This window comes from Bos indicus x Bos taurus, chromosome 6, assembly GCF_003369695.1.
Source record: "Bos indicus x Bos taurus breed Angus x Brahman F1 hybrid chromosome 6, Bos_hybrid_MaternalHap_v2.0, whole genome shotgun sequence".
NCBI lineage: Eukaryota > Metazoa > Chordata > Mammalia > Artiodactyla > Bovidae > Bos > Bos indicus x Bos taurus.
In genome coordinates, this window is record NC_040081.1 from 22,518,277 (window position 1) to 22,541,178 (window position 22,902).

The 22,902-nt window shown below is 39.5% G+C and overlaps 1 protein-coding gene across 2 annotated transcripts in view; it reads right to left on the reverse strand.

Moving 5' to 3' along the window:
* The window catches only part of NFKB1 (nuclear factor kappa B subunit 1), a 122,879-nt gene that overhangs the window by 93,876 nt on the left and 6,101 nt on the right, over positions 1–22,902 (reverse strand). For both annotated transcript variants that reach the window (XM_027543963.1, XM_027543962.1), the window contains exon 2: positions 2,504–2,549. In XM_027543963.1, coding sequence (XP_027399764.1) covers positions 2,504–2,542 — 39 coding nt within the window. In that variant the 5' untranslated portion in view covers positions 2,543–2,549. The remainder of the gene's footprint in view (positions 1–2,503; positions 2,550–22,902) is intronic.

A 22,902-nucleotide genomic window follows, 5' to 3' on the forward strand; every position in this document is an offset into this window, starting at 1 on the left:
AGGAACAATAAATGTGTCTCACATCAACGCTCAGGAGTAAAGTTCATCTACACTATTCACTCTTTGCTGAAAGGGAAATAAAGGAATGAAAAAAACGTGTTGTTATAAAAATGGGCCTCATCTTATAGAGAGAATTTACCAGTCTCAGGGCAGAAAAGATGATCTAGCAGAACAAAAAACTTTCCTGGGGTCCTGCAGACTGGTTAAAGGGCAAAAACTCTGATCGCAGGAGAGACTCAGCCCCACTTCAGACAAGAGCAAAGCAGGGGCATGTGCTGCAGCTTACGTGTGCATTAGGTCAGGGGTGGAGTAAACCCCAGAACACATTAAAATACTGAGGATCTCACTGAAGACATGCGAACTTCAAGAAATATAAATTATTAATCTTGAGACAAGGGGGAAAAAACTCAAACTTCAAGGACCTCTCTCTTTAAAAATGGAAATATCAGAATATGTCCCCACTGCTGGTGCTGACAAAAATGCCCACAAAGAAAAGCTTTCGAAACTACGATTTTCAGCAGGTTTTACTCTTGTATGGCATAAAGGACCATCTCTTGCTGATAGGATTTCCTGTGCAGAGACAGGAAAGCATGGTTTAAAACCAAGCCAACCAACCCTAATGCTGGTGAGTGTCTGCCTTTGTTAGAGACAGCATATTAAAAGTGAAAGGTAAAGCACAGGTTTTTGATAATATGAGTAGCCAAATGTTTGTCATGCTGTAATCAGAGAAAATGCTGCTAGATTTATCTGTATCATTTGTACAATAAAATTCAAAAGCAGCATCTTAATATGAAAAGCAATGCATACTCATTCTTTCTAAATCAATGAGAACATTATGAAGAGTAATGAATGTGACATAAGTATTTTATTTAAAGAAGTAATACTAGATCCCTCAAAAAACATTTCACTTTTGGCTTTCTGATTCTTTGCATGCATAATTTTGGGAAATACATTTTTTTTATGTGGCTAAAGTGTGAAATGATTATGAAATTTGGACCAGATGTCCTGGTACCCACTGCTCCCTCTCTTTGCATAGCCTAGCAAACTACACATTTCAAATATCAGCTGACACAGACTGCCTTTGGAACGTCTGCATAACCACACCCTTCTTCCCTCTTGACATCTGTGTCCCATTGCACACAGACTACTACTACAGTGTTCAACACCACAGGGAAACTACTCATGTCTCTGTCCCTCCTACTAGAAAAATGGCAGCTTCCTGAAATGTGTCACATTTTTGTATCCTTCCTTAGCCAATGTTCTGGTACATAGTGATGTCTCAATAAATAGATTATGAGTGAATAAATATCACTATTTTAAATACTCTTAATATTGCCATTGCAATTACCCTAGAGTCTGAAAATTGCTTCCAAATGGTTCATTACATATATATATACACACATACACACTATACGTAAATTTCTTTCTCTGTGTGTGTACACACACACATATATGTATAGAGCAAAATATTAACAACCAACAAAGATTTGCTGGACTATTCAACATTTCTATAGGCTTGAAATTAACATTTTTCAAGTATGACATTAGGAGAAAAAAAAGGACACTATTATCCCTTTATAATCGCTAATATAATTATAATGAACAGTTCCATGTCCCCAAAGCACATTCATTGCCCATTTAAGTCTTTCAAACACCTCTGTACGTGAGCATGAGGTGGGGTGGGGGTGGGGGTGCTAAGTGATTCCTCAAGTTTTAATAGCAGTCAGCACTTAGTTAAGATCTTTGAATTCTAACTCTTTTTCACTATACCAATCTGCCTCCTCATTAGATGAGTTTTTAAATAAATACTTTGGCCTCCCCCCAAAATGATATGTTCAAGTCCTAACTCCTAAAATACCTGTGAATGTGACCTTACTTAAAAAACAGGGTCTTTGCAGATGTGATCAAGTTGAGATGAGGTCATCCTGAAGAATGGGCCCTCAATCCACTGCCTGGTACTTTTATAAGAGAAAAGAGCGGGGAGGGGAGATTTGGCTATGGAGATACAGAGGAGACAAAGAGAAGAAGGAATGTGCTGGAGAGGAGCAGCTACAAGCCAAGGAATGCCAAGGACTTCCAATAACCACCAGAAGCTAGAAGAGGAGCACAGGTCCTCCTTCAGAACTCCCAGAAGTAACCAGTCCTGTTGTCATCTTGCTTTTGAATTGCTTGCCTCCGGAACTGAGAGGGAATACATATCTGTTGTTTTAAGTCACCCAGTTTGTGGTAATTTGTTACAGCAGCCCCAACAAACTAACATAGTAGCTATCATTTGACCAGCAGCATGTATAACTTTTATACTACAAGAGTGTGGCAGCAGGGATACTGTTGTTTTACATGGCATGTCCTCTAAGACCTTACGTAAATGCTCTAAGACCTTATGTAAATGGACAAGAAAAACAATTTAAAAGAAATTTTTACCTCTTTTAAGAGTTTTCCTGATAGTTACTGTTGTTTATACTGTTGTTGTAAAAATTATTAGCACGATTATTATACTACTTACTTGTTCATGCCCTCCCAAATACGGGTCGTCTTCTGCCATTCTGGAGCTGTGCATCAAAAGAATACAAAACCGAACTGTTAAGACTGGAATAAACCTTAAAAATTACACTATGAAAGAGTAAACTGCATTATTTCAGTAAGACCAAATATAACCTCTCCCTTTTTTTTTAAAGACCTTAGGAGGAAATACTGTGTAGTTCCTCTTGGGAATCTAAGTCTAAAAGTAGAAAGATTGCATAATCAAGGAATTACCACTTACGCATAACACACAACCCCTATGTCAACGTCACAACAGTGTCCTGGAGTTTGGTACAGCTAGCCTTTATCCTCGGTACAGAAATCATGCCATTAGATTTCTTAGAGGCCATTTCTTTTTGTTACCATCCAGACTTCAAAGATGCACTGAGCTCTTTGTGCAGGTTATTTTCCAACCCTTCATGAATTTTGTCATGGTCCTGGAACTATATCTCCCCACTTTCTACATGCCACTTGAGTTGAGAAACTCAGAGGGAGTCGTTTGGCTGTGGGGGGGGCCGGTCAGTGCTTTGTGCAGCACGAGGGGAGGACAGCCGCAGTGTGCAGTGCTCCGTCCTCTAGAGCTGTCTGCTGTGTCAGGCCACTTCCTCTCACTGTCAGAGCAGCACAGAAACATTGATACTAAATGTGCAATCAAAAGGCATGAACATAAGAGCCTTTATTATCAAGGCTAGAGTCTCAGATTTACTCAACCCAGACAGATGTCAATACATCAAAGGCCCTAGCAGTCTTCTATTACCCAAAGGCCCTCACAAAAATGAAGAGCCACATGACCAGATAAAAAGTGTTTAAAATCACACATCATTTTGGATTTCCGTAAGAAGTACTCATCATTATTTTAAATATGTATAGGTTAACTTTAGTTAACTGTAGTTAAATTTACTTAGATCAAATTTTAGACATATTCCCTGAAAATATTAGAAGATTTAAAAACACACAGTTGAAAGTATATATTAATTTGAGGCTAATTTTTCTCTTTTTCTTCATGAAGTCTATAAAGACTCAAGGGCACTTGAGATGGGGGCTGCCCTAAAGCTGTCTGCAGCCCACCAGAATCTGTCCTCTCCTTTCCCACAGTAATAGACTTGTAGCTGGAAACAACTCGGTCAGAGTACACCCCATATGCCTGTGGAGTTAGGGACGGTCATCTGAAGAAACGCTTGCCGGTGGCATGTCAGAACTATTTACTGCGTGTCATTTCTGGGTCTGGGCTTAAAGCTCTTGACATCCTTCCTCCGTGTTTTTGTTTCTTCTCTTTCCCACTGGATAGAATCTAGATATGGAGACGATCTGGCTTCTACCACCTACATAATGATGAATGGCAGCTGAATGATGGTGATGTGAGAAAAGAAATCAGCTCCCCTGTTGCTTAACCCAGTGTACTGTCGGGTCTCTTTGTTAAAATGGTTTAGCCCTCACTCTAATGAATATATCATTCAACGATCCAAAATCCCCCAAAGAGGACTCCAATTTCCAATGAGATCCTCTCCTACTACAGCACTCTGTGACTGGGCAGGGGTCCGGGAGACACTGGAGGGTTCCTTGTGGGATGCAGAACACGCCCAACTTCAACAAAGGGGAAAGAGCAGCTCTGAGTTCTACACAGCAAGAACTCCTACAGATTTGCAGAAAAAATATTCGTTGAAAACAAGAACTAACAAATTACAAACAGCTGTAGTTGATTAAGGCCAGCTAAAAGGAGGAAAATTGACCTGATACAGTGAAGAATTAAGTCATTTGAAATTCAAGAGTTTTGCCACTGCTGGGTGTGTGACTTTGGATATGTAACTACAGTGTCCTGTGTTTGCTTATCTGCAATATAAGAGATTTTGATGGGGGATGGACCTTCAAAAGAAATAGAATTCTGCTCGGAATATGTTAGCTAACAAATGCTTATTCAAAGAACAAATCACCTACATCAGAACTCTTCTCCTAAGTGCAGATTTTTAATATGGACTTCCATATATATCCAAATTAAAGATTCGTTAGCATGATTTTCAGTTACATAAAGAATACCAGGGACTTTCCTGGTGGTCCAGCGGTTAAGATTTCATGCTCCAGTGTAGGGGCCCAAGTTCAATCCCTCATCAGGGAACTAAATCCCACATACCACAACTAAAAGATCCCTCATGTCACAACTAAAGATGCTGCAGCCAAGACCCAGAGCAACCAAGTGTGTGAAAGTCGCTCAGTCGTGTCCGAGTCTTTGCAACCCCATGGACCACACAGTCCATGGAATTCTCCAGGCCAGAATACTGGAGTGGGTATACATTCCCTTCTCCAGGGGATCTTCCCAACCCAGGGATCACACCCAGGTCTCTCGCGTTGCAGGCGGATTCTTTACCAGCTGAGCCACAAGGGAAGCCCAGCACAACCAAGAGTTTCAATAAATAAATGTTAAAAAGAAGTAAATAAATATTAAAAAGAAGAGAATGATAGCAAATAGTCTTACACTGAAACACAGGGCTAACACTGGTTACAACATTCCATGTGAAAAATTCTTATTCTCAGAACACCACAGAAGCCTTAGCTTCCAAGAAAAATATTAAGACCTTTTTTTTTTTTTTTTTTTTGCCTTTAATGTGGTCTCATCACCTGAATCCTCTAATCTTAGCCCACAGTCTTCAAAAGCAAAAGGAGGCTGCTGGTTTGTTAAACTGACAAAACCTGTTCAGAATCTCAATTACACTGATTTTACATATATATTTAAACCTGTGGATGGTTTCCTGACCTTTGATTTAATGTAAGGTGGGCCTGACCTTAATTCTAAAAATGCAACTAAATCTACTTGATTAGAAATGATGCAGGGTTATTATCATGATCACCACCGTAGTGAAAATCTCAAAGATCTCTAAATCAAATCACTGGAAAAAACACCCCATTATATAGAGTCCTCCCTCCAATATCCTCCCTGTGATTTATGTACGGACCTGTACCAAAAGATCATAGTTTTAAAAGCCCAAAAGCAGCCCAAGAGATATGGATGATGGTTAAAATCTGAACTTGGCCTTTGTAAGACAGTTCCCTGTAAAGAGCTGAGGTAACAGTACCCTGGGAGTGATGTCAATGTTAATTCAAGATTTAAAAATAAAATGTCAAATGAAACCAAGAATTATTTGGAAAGGATGAATCACTGAGTAATATCTGCATTAATTGTAAGAGCAGGTTTTATTTCAAAATTCTGAAATACCTACTAAGCCTTTGGAACTGAAGGATTAGGAAAGACCAGGGAAAGTCCCCACTTCCTTCCTGCTCCCCCAGCCCTTTCTCTCACTTTCCCTTTGCACACAGTTCTGTGCTTTTGAGGACGGACTCTGAAACAGAAAGGGAGACACTGAACTGACTGTGAGAAGATGGGGCTAAACTCTGCATCTCTCTCCCTCAACAGCGAGCTTTCAGGAACATTTTCACACCATGGAAAGGGAAATAGAAAATGTAGCTAGTTAGCAATAAATAAAATATCTCCCCCAGTGAACTGCTTGTATTTCTCACATGAGAGGCTAATGTTATAACTGGCTAAGTTCTGAATATGTGGTGAGTTCTGTATGAAAGGCCTAATGGATTATTTTCTGCACATCTCTGACAATTCCACCACGGATATCAGAGGCTAGCACAAGGAGTTCTTAGTGAGGGCTACAAAACCAAGGTTACAGGGTTGGATCATTAAGGGTAGAGTTAGTGGCACTCCCTTCCTTGTAACCAGGGGGATTTTCCAGCATCAGATATATTCACACTCCTTGACCAGAGCCCACTGTAAGAAAATACATTCTATTTGATTAATTAAAAATTAATGACAATTTTTCACATCCATTAAAATGACTTCACAATCTGCAGTTTGAAAAACAGAATCTTAGATGCCATTCAGAAGATGTGGATGGGAATCAGAGATAGAAAGTGACTCCACTTTCAAATTTATTTTCAGTCATAATAGACACCATTGAGACGTAATTTTAATACCTCATCTTGGATGAAATTACAAGAAAAGGAGTGACTTTTCATCATCTCTCTGTTGAATGATTAATAAAAAGAAAGAATACACTGGAGCTTCTTTTCATGGAGGGATTTTTTGGAGGAAACATGCTGCAAGATATATGTACTACATATGTGAAATATTATATATGTACTACATATAATGTGAAATATTCAAATAAGAGTGTCTATCCATGCCACAAACCTGTATGCAGGTCAAGAAGCAACAATTAGAACCTTACATGGGTACAGCCACTATGGAGAACAGTGTGGAGATTCCTTAAAAAACTGGAAATAGAACTGCCTTATGATGCAGCATCCCACTGCTGGGCATACACACTGAGGAAACCAGAAGGGAAAGAGACATGTGTACCCCAATGTTCACTGCAGCACTGTTTATAATAGCCAGGACATGGAAGCAACCTAGATGCCCATCAGCAGATGAATGGATAAGAAAGCTGTGGTACATATACACAATGGAGTATTACTCAGCCATTAAAAAGAATACATTTGAATCAGTTCTAATGAGGTGGATGAAACTGGAGCCTATTATACAGAGTGAAGTAAGCCAGAAGGAAAAACACCAATACAGTATACTAACACATATATATGGAATTTAGAAAGATGGTAACAATAACCCTGTGTACGAGACAGCAAAAGAGACAGTGATGTATAGAACAATCTTATGGACTCTGTGGGAGAGGGAGAGGGTGGGAAGATTTGAGAGAATGGCATTGAAACATGTAAAATATCATGTATGAAACGAGATGCCAGTCCAGGTTCGATGCACGATACTGGATGCTTGGGGCTAGTGCACTGGGACGACCCAGAGGGATGGTATGGGGAGGGAGGAGGGTTTAGGATGGGGAACACATGTATACCTGTGGTGGATTCATTTTGATATTTGGCAAAACTAATACAATTATGTAAAGTTTAAAAATTAAATAAAATTAAAAAAAAAAAAAAAGAACCTTACATGGAACAGCTGTCTGGTTCAAAATTGGGAAAGGAGTATGAAAAGGCTGTATACTGTCACCCTGTTTATTTAACTTATATGCAGCGTACACTATGCTAAATACCAGGCTGGATGAAGCACAAGCTGTAATTAAGATTGCAAGAAGAAATACCAACAACCTCAGATATGCAGATAATACCACTCTAATGGCAGAAAGTGAGCAACTAAAGAGCCTCTTAATAAGGGTGAAACAGGACAATGAAAAAGCTGGCTTCAAACTCAACATTATAAAAACTAAGATCATGGCATCCGGTCCCATCACTTCATCGCAAATAGAAGGGGAAAAAGTAGAAGCAGTGACAGATTTTCTTTTCTTGGGCTCAAAAATCACTGTGGAATGTGACTGCAGCCATGGAGTTAGAAGACGCTTGCTTCTTGGAAGAAAAGCTATGACAAACCTAGACAGTGGATGAAAAAACAAAGATATCACTTTGTCAACAAAGGTCCATATGGTCAAAGCTATGGTTTTTCCAGTAGTCATGTACAGATGCTGAGTGCTGGACCATAAAAAAGGCTGAGTGCCGAAGAATTAATTGATGCTTTCGAATTGTGGTGCTGGAGAAGACTCTTGAGAGTTCTTTGGACTGCAAGGAGATCAAACTAGTCCATCCTAAAGGAAATTAGGGCTTCCCTGAATATTCATTGGAAGGACCGATGCTGAAGCTCCAATTATTTGGCCAGCTGATACAAAGAGCCAACTCTAAAAAAGACCCTGATGCAGGGAAAAACTGAAGGCAAAGGAGAAGAGGGCAGCAGAGGATGAGGTGCTTAGACAGCATCACCCACTGGGGGCTGCAGTCCAGAGTCCGACACGACTTAGCAACTGAACAACAACATTCACTCTCCAATTCCACTTCCAGAAATGTGTACTAAAGAATTATATGGGCAAGTGTGAAAAAAAAATTACAAGACTATGAAGTGAAGTGAAAGTGAAAGTCACTCAGCCATGTCTGACTGTTTGTGATCCCATGGACTGTACAGCCCATGGAATTCTCCAGGCCAGAATACTGGAGGGGGTTGCCATTCCCCTCTCCAGGGGATCTTCCCAACTCAGGGATTGAACCCAGGTCTCTCACATTGCAGGCAGGTTTTTTACCATCTGAGCTGCAGCAAAAAACTCTAAACAATTTAAATGTCCTTTGATAGGAGATCACTAATTATGATTATGCTACATTCATCCAGTTACACGTTACATAATTGCTAAAATGATAATTCAGACCCATACATAGCAATATAGAGACTTTTACTCCTTAAGTATAAATTTGTTTTAATTTTCTAACTTAATTATGTAATTGGAAATACATATTTTAATAGCAAAAAAAGGAAAATAAAACCCTGTCCTGAATTTAAAGTTTAACTCTGACATCTTTAACAATTACTGATTACACTGAATAAAACATAAAACATGAATGAATCAAAAACTTCTAAGTACTACTGGACTCTTCTTCATAATAAATAGAAAAAAATTAACTTTAAAGGGGCTTTTTATTTATATCTTCTGACCATATATTGATAGCGAAGATGAAAGTTAGTGGTGAGTTTACTTTTCTCAGAATAGCTGATTTTTTGAGTTTTTGAAAAATAATGAATATTTGTGTCCTACCACATTTAGATTTGTATAAACTCATTTTCTGTTTTTCCACTCCTCCATTTCATTTTCAGCTCCCTACTGTTTGAATTAGGTGCAATGGGACGAATTAACATGTAGAATAGCTACCTAGTAAGTACAACTTCCTGCTGCTGCTGCTGCTAAGTCGCTTCAGTCGTGTCCAACTCTGTGCGACCCCATGGACTGCAGCCCACCAGGCTCCCCCGTCCCTGGGATTCTCCAGGCAAGAACACTGGAGTGGGTTGCCATTTCCTTCTCCAATGCATGAAAGTGAAAAGTGAAAGAGAGGTTGCTCAGCTGTGTCTGACTTAGCGACCCCATGGACTGCAGCCTACCAGGCTCCCACGTCCATGGGGTTTTCCAGGCAAGAGTACTGGAGTGGGGTGCCATTGCCTTCTCCAGCAACTTCCTAGTAAGTACTGCTGCTGCTGCTGCTGCTAAGTCGCTTCAGTCGTGTCCAACTCTGTGCAACCCCAGAGACGGCAGCCCACCAGGCTCCCCCATCCCTGGGATTCTCCAGGCAAGAACACTGGAGTGGGTTGCCATTTCCTTCTCCAATGCTTGAAAGTGAAAAGTGAAAAGTGAAGTCACTCAGTCGTGTCCGACTCTAGCAACCCCATGGACTGCAGCCTACCGGGCTCCTCTGTCCACGGGATTTTCCAGGCAAAAGTACTGGAGTGGGGTGCCATTGCCTTCTCCACCTAGTAAGTACAAATGAAATTAAAAGACTCTTGCTCCTTGGGAGAAAAGCTATGACAAAATTAGACAGCATATTAAAAAGCAGAGACACTACTTTGCCAACAAAGGTCCACCTAGTCAAAGCTATGGTTTTTCCAGTGGTCATGTATGGATGTGAGGGTTGGACCATAAAGAAAGCTGAGTGCTGAAGAACTGATGCTTCTGAACTGTGGTGTTGGAGAACCTGGACTGCAAGGAGATCCAACCAGTCAATCCTAAAGGAAATCAGTCCTGAATATTCATTGGAAGGACTGATGCTGAAGCTGAAGCTCCAATACTTTGGCCACCTGATGTGAAGAACTGACTCATTTGGAAAGACCCTAATGCTGGGAAAGATTGAAGGCAGGAGAAGAAGGGGATGACAGAGGATAAAATGGTTGGATGGCATCACCGACTCAATGGGCATGAGTTTGAGTAAGCTCTGGGAGTTGGTGATGGACAGGGAAGCCTGGCGTGCTGCAGTCCATGGGGTTGTAGAGTCAGACATGACTGAGTGACTGAACTGAACTGACATTTTCAGAAAATATAAACTCATTTTCTATGTTTTTCCACTCCTCCATTTCATTTTCAGCTCCCTACTGTTTGAGGCAGATGCAATGTGACCAATTAATATGCAGAATAGCTACCTAGTAAGTACAAATGCATTATGCTTGGAGCTGGCATAAGATAAGGTCCTTGTTCACAACAGAATGCCAATCTGACACAACATTCAACTATTACTGCATGTAAAGCTTACTAGTGCAGTTAGTGACACATAGAAATGCTAGCCATTTTATGTAGCACAGTAAACAATATGTTTATAAAAAATGATGAGAGTAACAGGCAGTAAAAGTTTTAGGCACTCTGAGAAGAAACAAGTGTTTTCATTTTTTTCCCATCCTACATTTACGGATATACTGCCACATTCCCTCCCGATCCGTATCACTGCTGAAAAAAATGTTTGCATTTTGCCTGCAGGGACATTTGGCAATAGCTGTAGACATTTTCATCTGTCACAACTGGCAGGTGGTCCTACTGGTATCTAGTGAGTAGATATTAGAAATGCTGCTGAACATCTTCTAATGCACAGGACAGCCCCTCACAATAAAGAAATATTCAACCCCAAACGTCAACAGTGCCAACGATGAGAAACCCAGGTGCATGGCATCATGTCACGACAGTGCGCTGCTTCACATGAAGAAAGAACTAAACTTTACTGAGTACCTGCCATGAGTAAGGTAAGAGCTAGCGCTTCACATATATCACGTAACTCTCAAAATAATTCTGAGAAATACTATCCCAGATGAGAATACTGAGGTTTGTAGAGAGGACGGCATCCCCTTAGATGGACAGAGTAATGTCAGCTAATCTGACTCCACTATGATTCAATCACTTTCTAAGCCACAGAAGTGATTTTCCTCCTGGGCTCACAACTTTAATACAGCACCTTAGCTCCAGATCTCCTGAATGTTCAGGTTGGAGGCAGTCTACCCTTAGTATAGCCTGAAAACTGGAACAGGATTGTGACAATACACAGTACTTAAGAGAGTTCTTCCGAGACAATTAAAAGTAAAGGTAAAAATACCAGACGTTAATGCAAATGGTATTTGTCTTTTGCTTTGTTTTGCTTTAAACATCTCCTTTGATCAAGTTCAAAGGCTAGAAGGAGAATAAAGAGATTCTCTCTGAAACATGCCCATAGAAAACACCATTCTCACTAATGGTATGATGAAAGTATAAAATTAAGGTATATTGAAATGCTCCTTCAATGCTTCCTCCCTACATTAATTTAGTCATTCATTAAAAAAACATTTAGGCCTACTATGTGTCAGTTGCCAAAAACACCAAAGTGCCTAAGAACGATGTGGTGCTTGTACTCACAGAGCTGACAGTTGTAGCAGATTGAAAGCAACGACCAAAAATTCTTTGCAGCTCCACTTGACAAAAGGAAAAATCTATTTCTCCATCCTTTGAATCTTGGTAGGCCTCTTACTTACTCTGACAGAGTAGACAGAAGTGTGAGCTGTAAATGCAGACTTCAAGGCCTGGCAATGACCATTCTGCTCTCTTTAAACACAGCTGCCCTGTGAGTAAGCCCGGGCCCTCCCACTGGGGGACAAGAGACCACACAGGGAGCAGTGAGGGGACACACAGGCTGAGGACCCCTAGACCATACAGCACCAGCGAAGCAGCCAGAAGTTTTCAGAGATCCACAGATGACATGGACAGCCTCACTAATTGAAACAAATAAGAAATGCTTGTATCTTAGCTTTGTGGTAATTTTTTGTTTTTATGCAGCAAAGGCTAACTAATGCAACAGTTTAGTAAGTCGGAAGGCAGGCAAAAGCAATGCAACATAAGTGTCACAGGAAATGGAGGGCATGTGGGGCATAGGTTAGGTAGATTATCTTGGTAATTTGGTAGTTACACTTTGTTAGGGTCTTAGACCACCCCCTTTGTACTCATTTTACTTGTTGGCCTATTCAGTTTCCAAGTGAACAAAAGGAACAAGGACAATAGGCAAAACCAGCAGAGTATAAACAGAAATAAAATTAGTACTGTTGAAACCTTCAAAATATAAATATTAATAAACTGCTGCTAGCTTTAAGCAGATACAATTATGTGCCAAGTCGCGTCAGTTGTGTCTGACTCTTTGCGACCCCATGGCGTGTAGCCCACCAGGCTCCTCTGTTCATGGGATTCTCCAGGCAAGAATACTGGAGTAGGTTGCCATGCCCTCCTCCAGGGGATCTTCCCGAAATAGGGACTGAACCCATTATAAAACAAATTAATAATGTTTTTAATCCTTTTAACTCTCTACTTCTTGTTATTTAGTTGCTAAGTCATGTCTGACTCTATTGCAAACCCATGGACTGTAGCCCACCAGGCTCCTCTGTGCATGGGATTTTCAGGCAAGAATGAATACTGGAGTGGGTTCCCATTTCCTTCTCCAGGGGATTTTTCCGACCCAGGGATCAAATCCACGTCCTCTGCATTGGCAAGTGGATTCGTTATTGCTCAGCCGTCCACGTCCTCTGCATTGGCAAGTGGATTCGTTATTGCTCAGCCGCTGCTGCTGCTGCTAAGTCACTTCAGTCGTGTCCGACTCTGTGCGACCCCAGAGACGGCAGCCCACCAGGCTCTCCCGTCCCTGGGATTCTCCAGGCAAGAACACTGGAGTGGGTTGCCATTTCCTTCTCCAATGCATGAAAGTGAAAAGTGAAAGTAAAGTCGCTCAGTCGTGTTCGATTCTTAGTGACCCCATAGACTGCAGCCTACCAGGCTCCTCTGTCCATGGGATTTTCCAGGCAAGAGTACTGGAGTGGGGTGCCATTGCCTTCTCCAAACTCTCTACTACCTAACACCAAATTTGTCATTCCTAGGGTAATGAGCCTCATTGCTTGACTTTCCAGTTTTTGCCAATATATCATTCTCTCATACACTCAGGGGCAAAAATCAGTCAACTTTTTCTCCTTTTCCCTCTGCCTATCTCACACATATCCAGTCAATAATCAATTTCTGTTGATTTTTTTTCTATGTTATTTCCTGTATCTGCCCCTCCTTTCCACATTCCTTTCACTGTTACATTCCAGTTAAACTTTCACCACCTCACCTCTGAGTGACAATGATAGCCTCCATTATTCTCCTTTATTGTGGTGTTTTTTTCTTCCTTAAGCATCTTTCACATTATTGCCTTATTTCTTAAAAGACAAAGTCGAAAGTACTCAGCCATTCACCATATCACACTAAAAACATCATCTTAACAGATTCTTTTTTTTTTTTAAAGAGGTAATGCTTATCATATAATATGCTGAGTGGTTGAGGGTTTTCACTACATCCCTACCAAAACCTTCTATGAGAGGCAGACTGATCATTCAAAAATGCCTTGCTGGATTTGTACACCTATAGTTAATTCATGTTGATGTATGACAGAAATCAAAGCAATATTGTAAAGCAACCATCAATCAATTAAAAATAAGTAAATATATTTTTTTAATGCCTTGTTGGGTGTCCCTGATGGCTCAGTGGTAAAGAATCACCTTCCAATGCTGGTGATATGGGTTCGATACCTGGTCAGGAAGATCCCACAAGCCTTGGAGTAACCAAGCCTGTGCGCCACTATTGAGCCCATGTTCTAGAGCCTAGGAGCCACAACTCAACTACTGAAGTCCATGCGCCCTAGAGCCCTTGCTCCACAAGAGAGGCCACTGCAACGAGAAGCCCACGCACAGCATTGAAGAGTCACCCCCAGCTCTTCAACTAGAGAAAAGCCCACATAGCAACAAAGACCTAGCACAGCCAAAAAATTATAAAAAAATTTTTAAACGCCTTGCTCATTTTTATCTTGTGTTATTCGTTCACAGTATGCCCTGCATCCTACTTTAGGAAGACCTCCTTTCCTACTTAAATATTACCCACTTCTCAAGCTTCTACTCAAATACAACCTTTGCCAAGAAACCCTGTATTTCCCCTGTAACCTATAGCTCTACAGGGCACGTTCAAGGGCTATAATACTTCTGTGTATTGATTACTTCACACTTGACAACATACTATTCTACTCTTTATCTTTTTTTTTTTTTTTATAGATACCTAAAAATAGATATGGGCTTCCCTGGTGACTCAGTGGTAAAAGAATCCACCTGTCAATGCAGGAGATGCAGGTTTGATCCCTGGGTTGAAAAGATCCCCTGGAGAAGGAAATGGCAACCCACTCCAGCATTTTTGCCTGGGAAATCCCATGGATAGAGGAGCCTGGCGAGCTATAGTCCAAGGGGTTGCAAGAGCTGAATATGCCTTAGTGACTAAACAACAACAACAAAAATAGATAAGAGTTCTGCTTCTTTGTATTGCCAAATTAGTAAATAAATATTTTTAAAAATAAATTTTGCATTAATGGAAATAAACAGTGCAATTTCAGATTTGTCCAAATGTGAACTTTTGGTTCCAGTCATGACAGAGAAACAATTACTAAACTTTCCCCCGTTGCCATAATCAAATGTAAAAGCTACACAAAATACCCAAAGCAATAATTCAAGTCTATGGACAAGAAACAGTATAAGACAATATACTGTTAGAGAATGGAAACACTTGAGATGTGCTCCAAATTCATGTTTTGACTGAGGGTGTGTTCCAAACTATGACATAAGGAAATAGAGCCCCAACAGAGAGCAGCAATCTCACTGGGAAGAGTTTCAGAGAGGAGAGAGATACACAGAGAAAGAGGCTCATAAATCTGCATAGGAGTCACTTCCAGCCATTGGCCAAATACTAAACTGTGCTAGTGAAGGACAAGATTCTGCAAAGTCTACTAGAAAACAGCTGCTGGAGATCCACATCCAGACAAGGGGGAACAAGAATAAGCTGAACTGAGATTCCAGAGGTTCCTGGGACTTCTGAGAGACTCCAAAGCTCCAATCATCTAGGGTGAAGAGATATCATTTAACAATCTTAACATTCAGCTGTGACCTCATAAGACCATGCAATGAGAGTAAGGGACACATCTTAGAATAAGGGTTACTCTAAACCCATCTTAATAAAACCCAGTGATCCATGAGCAAATTTATTGCCTGTTACAACAAAATTCAACAACCTTTAAATGAAAACAAAGATCCATACTCTCTACAATGTGGTGTTCGCAATGTACAACAAAAAATGACAAAATATGCAAAGAAGTAGGAAAATATGACCCAGAAGAAAAAATGACACAAATGATGAAATTAGCAGCCAATGCCTTTAAAACTGCCAATAGCAGTATGTTCAAGAATGTAAAGGGAAACATGGATACAGTGGATAAACAGGAGACCTTGGCATAGAAATTAAAACTATTAAAACAGAAAATCAATAAAATCCTAAACTGAAATGAAATTTCACTAAGTGGAATTAGAATACTGAGCAATGTAGAAGGAAGAATCAATAAACTTGAATAATGGTCAATAAAAAACTAGTCAAAGTGAAGCACAGAGGGAAAAAGCAGAAAAAAACACTTTCAGTGACTTATGAGACAACATATATGTGTAATATATGTGTAATTTAGAGTTCCAAAATGAGAAAAAAGAGAGAAAATATATTTGAATAATGGTGGAGAGCTTTACAAACTTGATTTAAAAAAAATGAATCCACAATTCAAGAATCTCAAAAAAACCCATGTTGGATAAAAACAAAACCATGGTCAGTCATATTACAGCCAAACTGTTAACAATTAATGATACAAAAAATCCTAAAAGTATATAGGGATAAGAAGGAACAATGGTAAGTATGACAGCTGACTTCTCGTCAGAAACAATGATGAAAGTGCTGAAAGGAAAAAACCAAATCAGTGAAAAACTCTATATTCAGCAAAAATATCCTTTAAAAATAAAAAGTGAAATTGACGTTTTTCAAATAAACAAGAGCTGAGAAAATCTGTCGTCAGCAGGTCTGCTAAAAGATATGTTAAAGAAAGTTCTTCGTGCTGAAGGGAAATGGTACCAGATGGAAACCTGGACCTACATGAAAGAATAAAAAACACCAGAGGTGCATAATAGGTGGGTAAGGATAAGAATTCTTTCTTGTTTGTTATTCAAAAGAAACACTACGTTTTGGGGTTTATAACCTTTGCAGAAGTAAACAGCGTAACAACACAGAAGGGAAGAGGACAAATGGAAGTAAACAAGTATCAAATTCTTACATTACATGTGACATGTTATAGTATTAATTCATGGTAGACTCAGGAATGCATACTATAATCCCGAAAGCAACCACTTAAAAAATAACCAATGAAGGAGATAAAAATGGAACTTTAAAAGTAACCCTGATTTATTCAAAAGATGGTAGGAAAGGAGGGAAAAGAGAATAAAGAACAGATGGCACAAATGGATAACAATTAAGCGAGACAATAGGCTTAAGCCCAACCATATCAAAAATTACATTAAATAGAAATAGACTAGAGTCAACTGCACAAAAACAGAGATTGACTGTTGGACACAAAAGCAAGACTCAGGTATAAGTTTGCATAAGAATTACAGCAGCACGATTTACAACAGCTAGGACACGGAAGCAACTTAGATGTCCACCAGCAGATGAATAAAGAAGTTGTAGTACATATATACAAGAATGGAATATTACTCAGCCATAAAAAGGAATGCATTTGAGTCAGTTCTAGTGAGGTGGACGAACCTAGAGCCTGTTGTACACAGTGAAGAAAGTCAGAAAGAGAAAAACAAATTTCGTATACTGACACATATATATGGAATCTAGAAAAATGGTGCTGATGAACCTAGGTGCAGGACAGAAGTAGAGATGCAGACGTAGAGAACAGCCTCTGGACACAGTGGGGGAAGGGGGTGGTGGGACGACTTGAGAGCAGCACTGACATATATACACCACCATGTGTGAAACAGACAGCTAACGGGAAGCTGTTGTACAGGCACGGGGAGCTCAACCTGGCACTCTGTGACAACCTAGAGGGATGCGCTGGAGTGAGGGGGGTGGTTCAGGACGGAGGAGACATATATGTACTTCTGGCTGATTCATGTTGTTGTATGGCAAAAGCCAACACAATATTGTAAAGCAATTATCCTCCAATTTAAAAAAATTAAAAAGAATTACACTTCAATATTAAAGACTGAGTTTAAAAGTACAAAGATGGAAAGTTATGCCAGTTACACCATGGAAATACTAAATGCAAAAAAGCAGGTTGTTTTAAAATATCATATACAGTAGACTTCAAGAGAAGAATGACTACCAGGGACAGAGAGGAACATTTCATAAAATGAAGAGGCAGATCATCATGGAGAAATAATATTGTAAGGTATATGTACATATTCACAGAGCTTCAAGATATATGAAGTAAAAAGTGGCAGAACTAAAAGAAGTGGAAATGTCTACAATTATAGTTAAGATTTTTAACACTCTTCTCTCCATAATTAATAAAAGCAAATCAAGAGGACATCAGTAATTTTCGTAGAAAATGTAGGAACACCACCTTGAGCTGCATTAACCTAAATGCACATACAGTAGAGAACATTCAATGAACGACTGCAGAATACACGTTCGAGTACACATGGAACAGTCACCAAGAGACACTATCTGTCGGATCATAAAACAAGTCTCGATAAATTTCAAAGAAGGAAAAGCACACAAAATATATTATTCAGACACAATGAAATTAAGTTAAAAACTAAGAACAGAAAGATATCTAGAAAATCCTCAAACATATATAATTAACTCAAGATGTTAAATTGGAGGTGTGCCTTAGAATCAATAAGCATAGTAAATACAACCTCATTCCCCTGTATGAAAGAAGCATCTAAATTCTCACTGTATCTTGTCCACTGCAATCATGGGGAAGAAGGATTTTCTGAGAGAAGTGATTAGAATGAATTCCAACGCTTTCTGTAAGAAACAAATCTTTGCCTCTGGTGTTTTCTTAATCATAAATGACTGAAATGTATAGGATCAAAAATGTTTTGGACATTTCTGAATATTATACTTAAATGCCAGGTATATCAAATGGCTGGAGGAGGGCATGGCAACCCACTTCAGTATTCTTGCCTGGAGAATCCCCATGGACAGAGGAGCCTGGTGGGCTACAGTCCATGGGGTTGCAAAAGTGTCAGACACGACTGAGTGACTAAGCACATATAAAATGGCAGATCCATTCCAAGTAACATTTCTTATTGTTTGCACTACAGCAGGATAAAATCTGGTGAAAATAAATTTGGGTAGCTAGAGAAGGTCTCTAAAAATTATCATAAATTATCTAAAACCTTTCATGTTATAACTGAAGTCACTCATGAAGTCAGTCATTTCCACATTAAAACCAACTGAATATACTTAGTCCAAGTTTAAGGTCTTTCACACAAGTGGCATAAATAAGGGATTTGACTTACTGGACTTTGTTCTGCAACTTTTTGCTTCCACATTTCTATTTCTACAGATTTCTTCCTCCCTGAAACTAGAGTATGATGGGGGTGGAGGATGCATGTCTGTACAGAGCACAGAGGCTTCTTAGGACAGTGAAATATATCCTCCTGTATGATGCCATGATGATGGACACTTGTAATTATACACCTGTCCAAACCCACAGAATGCACACAGCGAGAATGAACCATAATGTACACTTCGGACTTTGGGTGATTATGATATGTTAATGTTGGTTCATCAATGGCAACAAATACACTGCTGTGGTAGGAAACGCTGATTATGGGGGAAGCTATGCATGTGTGGGACAGGCAGTACATGGTAAATCCCTGGTTTTCCCCTCAATTTTGCTGTAAACCTTAAACTGCTCTAAAAAACTAAAATTATAATAAAAATAGAGTACGACCAAATTTTAATTTCATGTATGGCCTTTGTCTTGAGTACTATTATGGAGTATTTATATTTGCAAATGGAGGAGGAGGAGACTTCACAGATTACGAATTACAGATTAATGTTGTTTTTTTAAATTTTTTTGGCCATGCTGTGTGGCATGTGGGATCTTAGTTCCACAACTAGGGAGACAAGGGATCAAACCTGTGCCCCCCTGCAGTAGAAGCACGGAGCCCTAACCACTGGACCGCCAGGGAATTCCTAAGACATTAAAAATATTCTTTTGATCAAATTTAGAGAAACTGATCACATTTTCTTAAACCTGATAACTTTAGTTTGGATTTTCATTTTTTACTAATTCTCCAATATCAATAAAAATATGTCCTATGTTTTAACAGAAAAGGATTCATCATGTGAACCAGCAATACTTGCTTCTTTGCATATGGTGACAACTGTCCTAAGAGGGAGAAAATGGTTTCCTCAAAGAAAAAAATCATAACCACCTTCCAAATACATACATATAATGACTTGCAGGCACCAAAATCAGGCCTTATACGGGGACTGTTCACTTCTAGAGTCTTGATAAGAAGGTCTTTTCACAATGACCACTCCTGTAGATAAACCCTTCAATATATGCAGATGTCAGTATACAAAGTGAGCAGAGGGGGAACAGGTTAACCACCCTCTCTTCTATGTCTGAAAAGATCAGATGCAAATATTTCTTTCTCTCACGTCTCTTTGTCAGTGATCTTGAATACATGGCAATAAACAAAATATTTACTCAAACTCATAAATGACAAATTAGTGTGAAAATGTGATTTGCTTTATGTTTTTATTTATATATTTTGTTTAGTGAGGACAATCTGAAATGAACTGCCTTTAGGGCTTTTAACCATAGGAGAACTCAACTTTTGTGAATCTCACTGTTAGCACCTGGAATTAATGAAATCATTCAGTCAACTCTCAATTGTATGTGGATGAATGAGTCATGGAATCAACATATATGTAATCCAACAGTCATTAGTGAAACCTTTTAAGAATCTTGACTAAGAAGGAGCAGAAAGGGGGCTTTTGGTATGCTGGTAATCTTCTATTTAACATTAAATGGGTTCACTTTGAGATAATTCATTAAATCCATACCTTTGTGATTTGGGCAGTTTCTTAGTTATGTGATTTTCCCATTTTTAAAAAGCTATTATAAAAAAAATTTTTTAATGAAAACATTATATGATCTAATAAGCTCCATGAAGTCATGTATTTGTCTTGTTCAACATGACATTCCCAGTGTACCTGGCACATAGGAAGGACTCAACATATATTCAAAAGAATTAATGGTTAAAAAGAAATTCTACAACACACAAGTGAAAGAGCTGAGTTAAAAAGCAAAGGTTCTTTTTCAGAGTGATTAACTTTTCAACGCTCTTAACTTCCTCTTTTTGGTTTTCCTGGGTGTTCTTTTCATATCTCCAAAACCATGCTTATATCTTTTTTCTTAGTTGATCAAGTTCAGACCTTGTGTTCTTGCTATGAAAGATGAGGACTCAGCTCTTACCACTACCATTTTCCTATCTTCTTCCTCCAGATATAGCTATAATTATTGAGAGCTTGAACCAATTCAGAATCAAAATACTGAAGTTTACATTCAACTTCTGTGTCATGTTTGCCTTCAATTCCTTTGGTGATAGGAGCATTGAGTAAAGAATAATTAACAACAAAAAGATGCAACTCCAGAACACCTGAATGTCAGGAAGAAGCTGGACTGGGACCATAAATGATAACTCAGAATACAAAAATAGAGAGCTCCTCATATTATCCTCATATGACAATCAAGAATTGTCTTCGTACCTTCTCACATGCATCTTCCTTAAGTTGACCTATCTCAATAAAGCAAGAAAATTGGAAATCTTTCAACAGTACTATTACAAAGGAAAAAATAATTTGAGGGAGATGCTTAGTCTAACCTTTTTTTTTTTTCTTTTGGAGAGAGAAAATGAAGCCCAGAGAAATTAATTTGCCCCAAGTCACACAGCTTGTCAATAGCAGTCTACCAATATTTGGCTAGTTATTTACTTATTCAATCAGCAAACTTACCGGGTGGTGTGCAAATAAAAAGCAAGATGAAACCCCTGCTGTCAAGATATCTTCTGTCTAGAAAGTATAGGAAGTCAAGAGTCCATGGACTGGGAGCACAAAAGTCTTTATGGGGAGGTCAGGGAGAATGGATACAGAAGGGACAGAGAAATGGTGATGTGTACATGATGCCTGAAGCCTGCGTAGTGAGTACAATGGCTAGGGAGGAAAGGGTACTCCTCACCCAGCGAGTGCATATCCAGAGGCATCCAAAATGAGAAAACATGGTGGACAGGAACTGAAAAGTGATCTGGATGACTTGAGAAACAGGATGGATGAGGAGTAGGGTTTTGAGGTGAGGGGTGCAGGAATCACCTTGTGAAGACAATGGAGATTCATTTCAGAAATACAAAGATTGTGATATGATGAGATTCGCCCTTTAGAAAGCTGACTTTTATGCTGAAATGAAGGATGGACTAGAAGCAGGAGATTATGCATCAGGAGACAACGCAAAAATGAAAGCTAGAGATTCAGTGAGGAAGGGATGGATTCTGGAGATGAGAGGAGGCTGAATTGATAGAATTTGGTGATGTACTGGTAGAAATGAGTGAGTGTTCATGAAGAATGGGTTCCTAGATTTCTGGCATGGGAAATCTACTGAGTGGGCCAACAACTGTATTCCCTAACGTGCTGGGAAAAGCAATGTGGTGGGTGGAAATGATGATAAATCTGATATTGGCATATTGATGGGGACATCCATGTAATGATACTTAAGTCCCTCAGCAATAAAATTATTTTCTGTGGCCTGCCTTGAATGAACGGACTCCTTCAGTTTAACACATACTTGGTAAGTATAGCACAACTGCCACCTGCTCACCAACCACCCCCATTATGAATCTATTTCAACTTGGACTAATTCCTACTGGACCATTATGGTAGACTTTGTAAGAGAAATTGGAAACTTTCCCTGCCCATCATAAAAAAGAACTTCAAGGTAAATGACTGATAAGGCAATGTTTTAAAACAGTCAGGAAATACTAAAATTTTCCAAGCTGTGCTTATTCAGTTCAGTTCAGTCGTTCAGTCGTGTCCGACTCCTTGCGACCCCATGAACTGCAGCATGCCAGGCCTCCCTGTCCATCACCAACTCCCGGAGTTCACTCAAACTCATGTCTATCAAGTTGGTGATGCCATCAGCCATCTCATCCTCTGTCGTCCCTTTCTCCTCCTGCCCCCAATCCCTTCCAGCATCAGAGTCTTTTCCAATGAGTCAACTCTTCGCATGAGGTGGCCAAAGTATTGGAGTTTCAGCTTTAGCATCAGTCCTTCCAAAAAACACCCAGGACTGATCTGCTTTAGAATGGACTGGTTGGATCTCCTTGCAGTCCAAGGGACTCTCAAGAGTCTTCTCCAACACCACAGTTCAAAAGCATCAACTCTTCGGCGCTCAGCTTTCTTCACAGTCCAACCGTCACATCCATACATGACCACTGTGCTTGTTACATTTAGTTAAATGTCTAACATGGGAAACTGGGTAAACACATGGAGAAATCATAAAGGTGTTATATCAAATGACTGGTATGATATAGCACAGGAGCAAGGAAATACAATTAACTGTTGTCAAAAACCATGCTTTTGATTTTAATCTCCCACATGTACTGAGGTCTGCTGAACACAACTGACTTCAGAATGT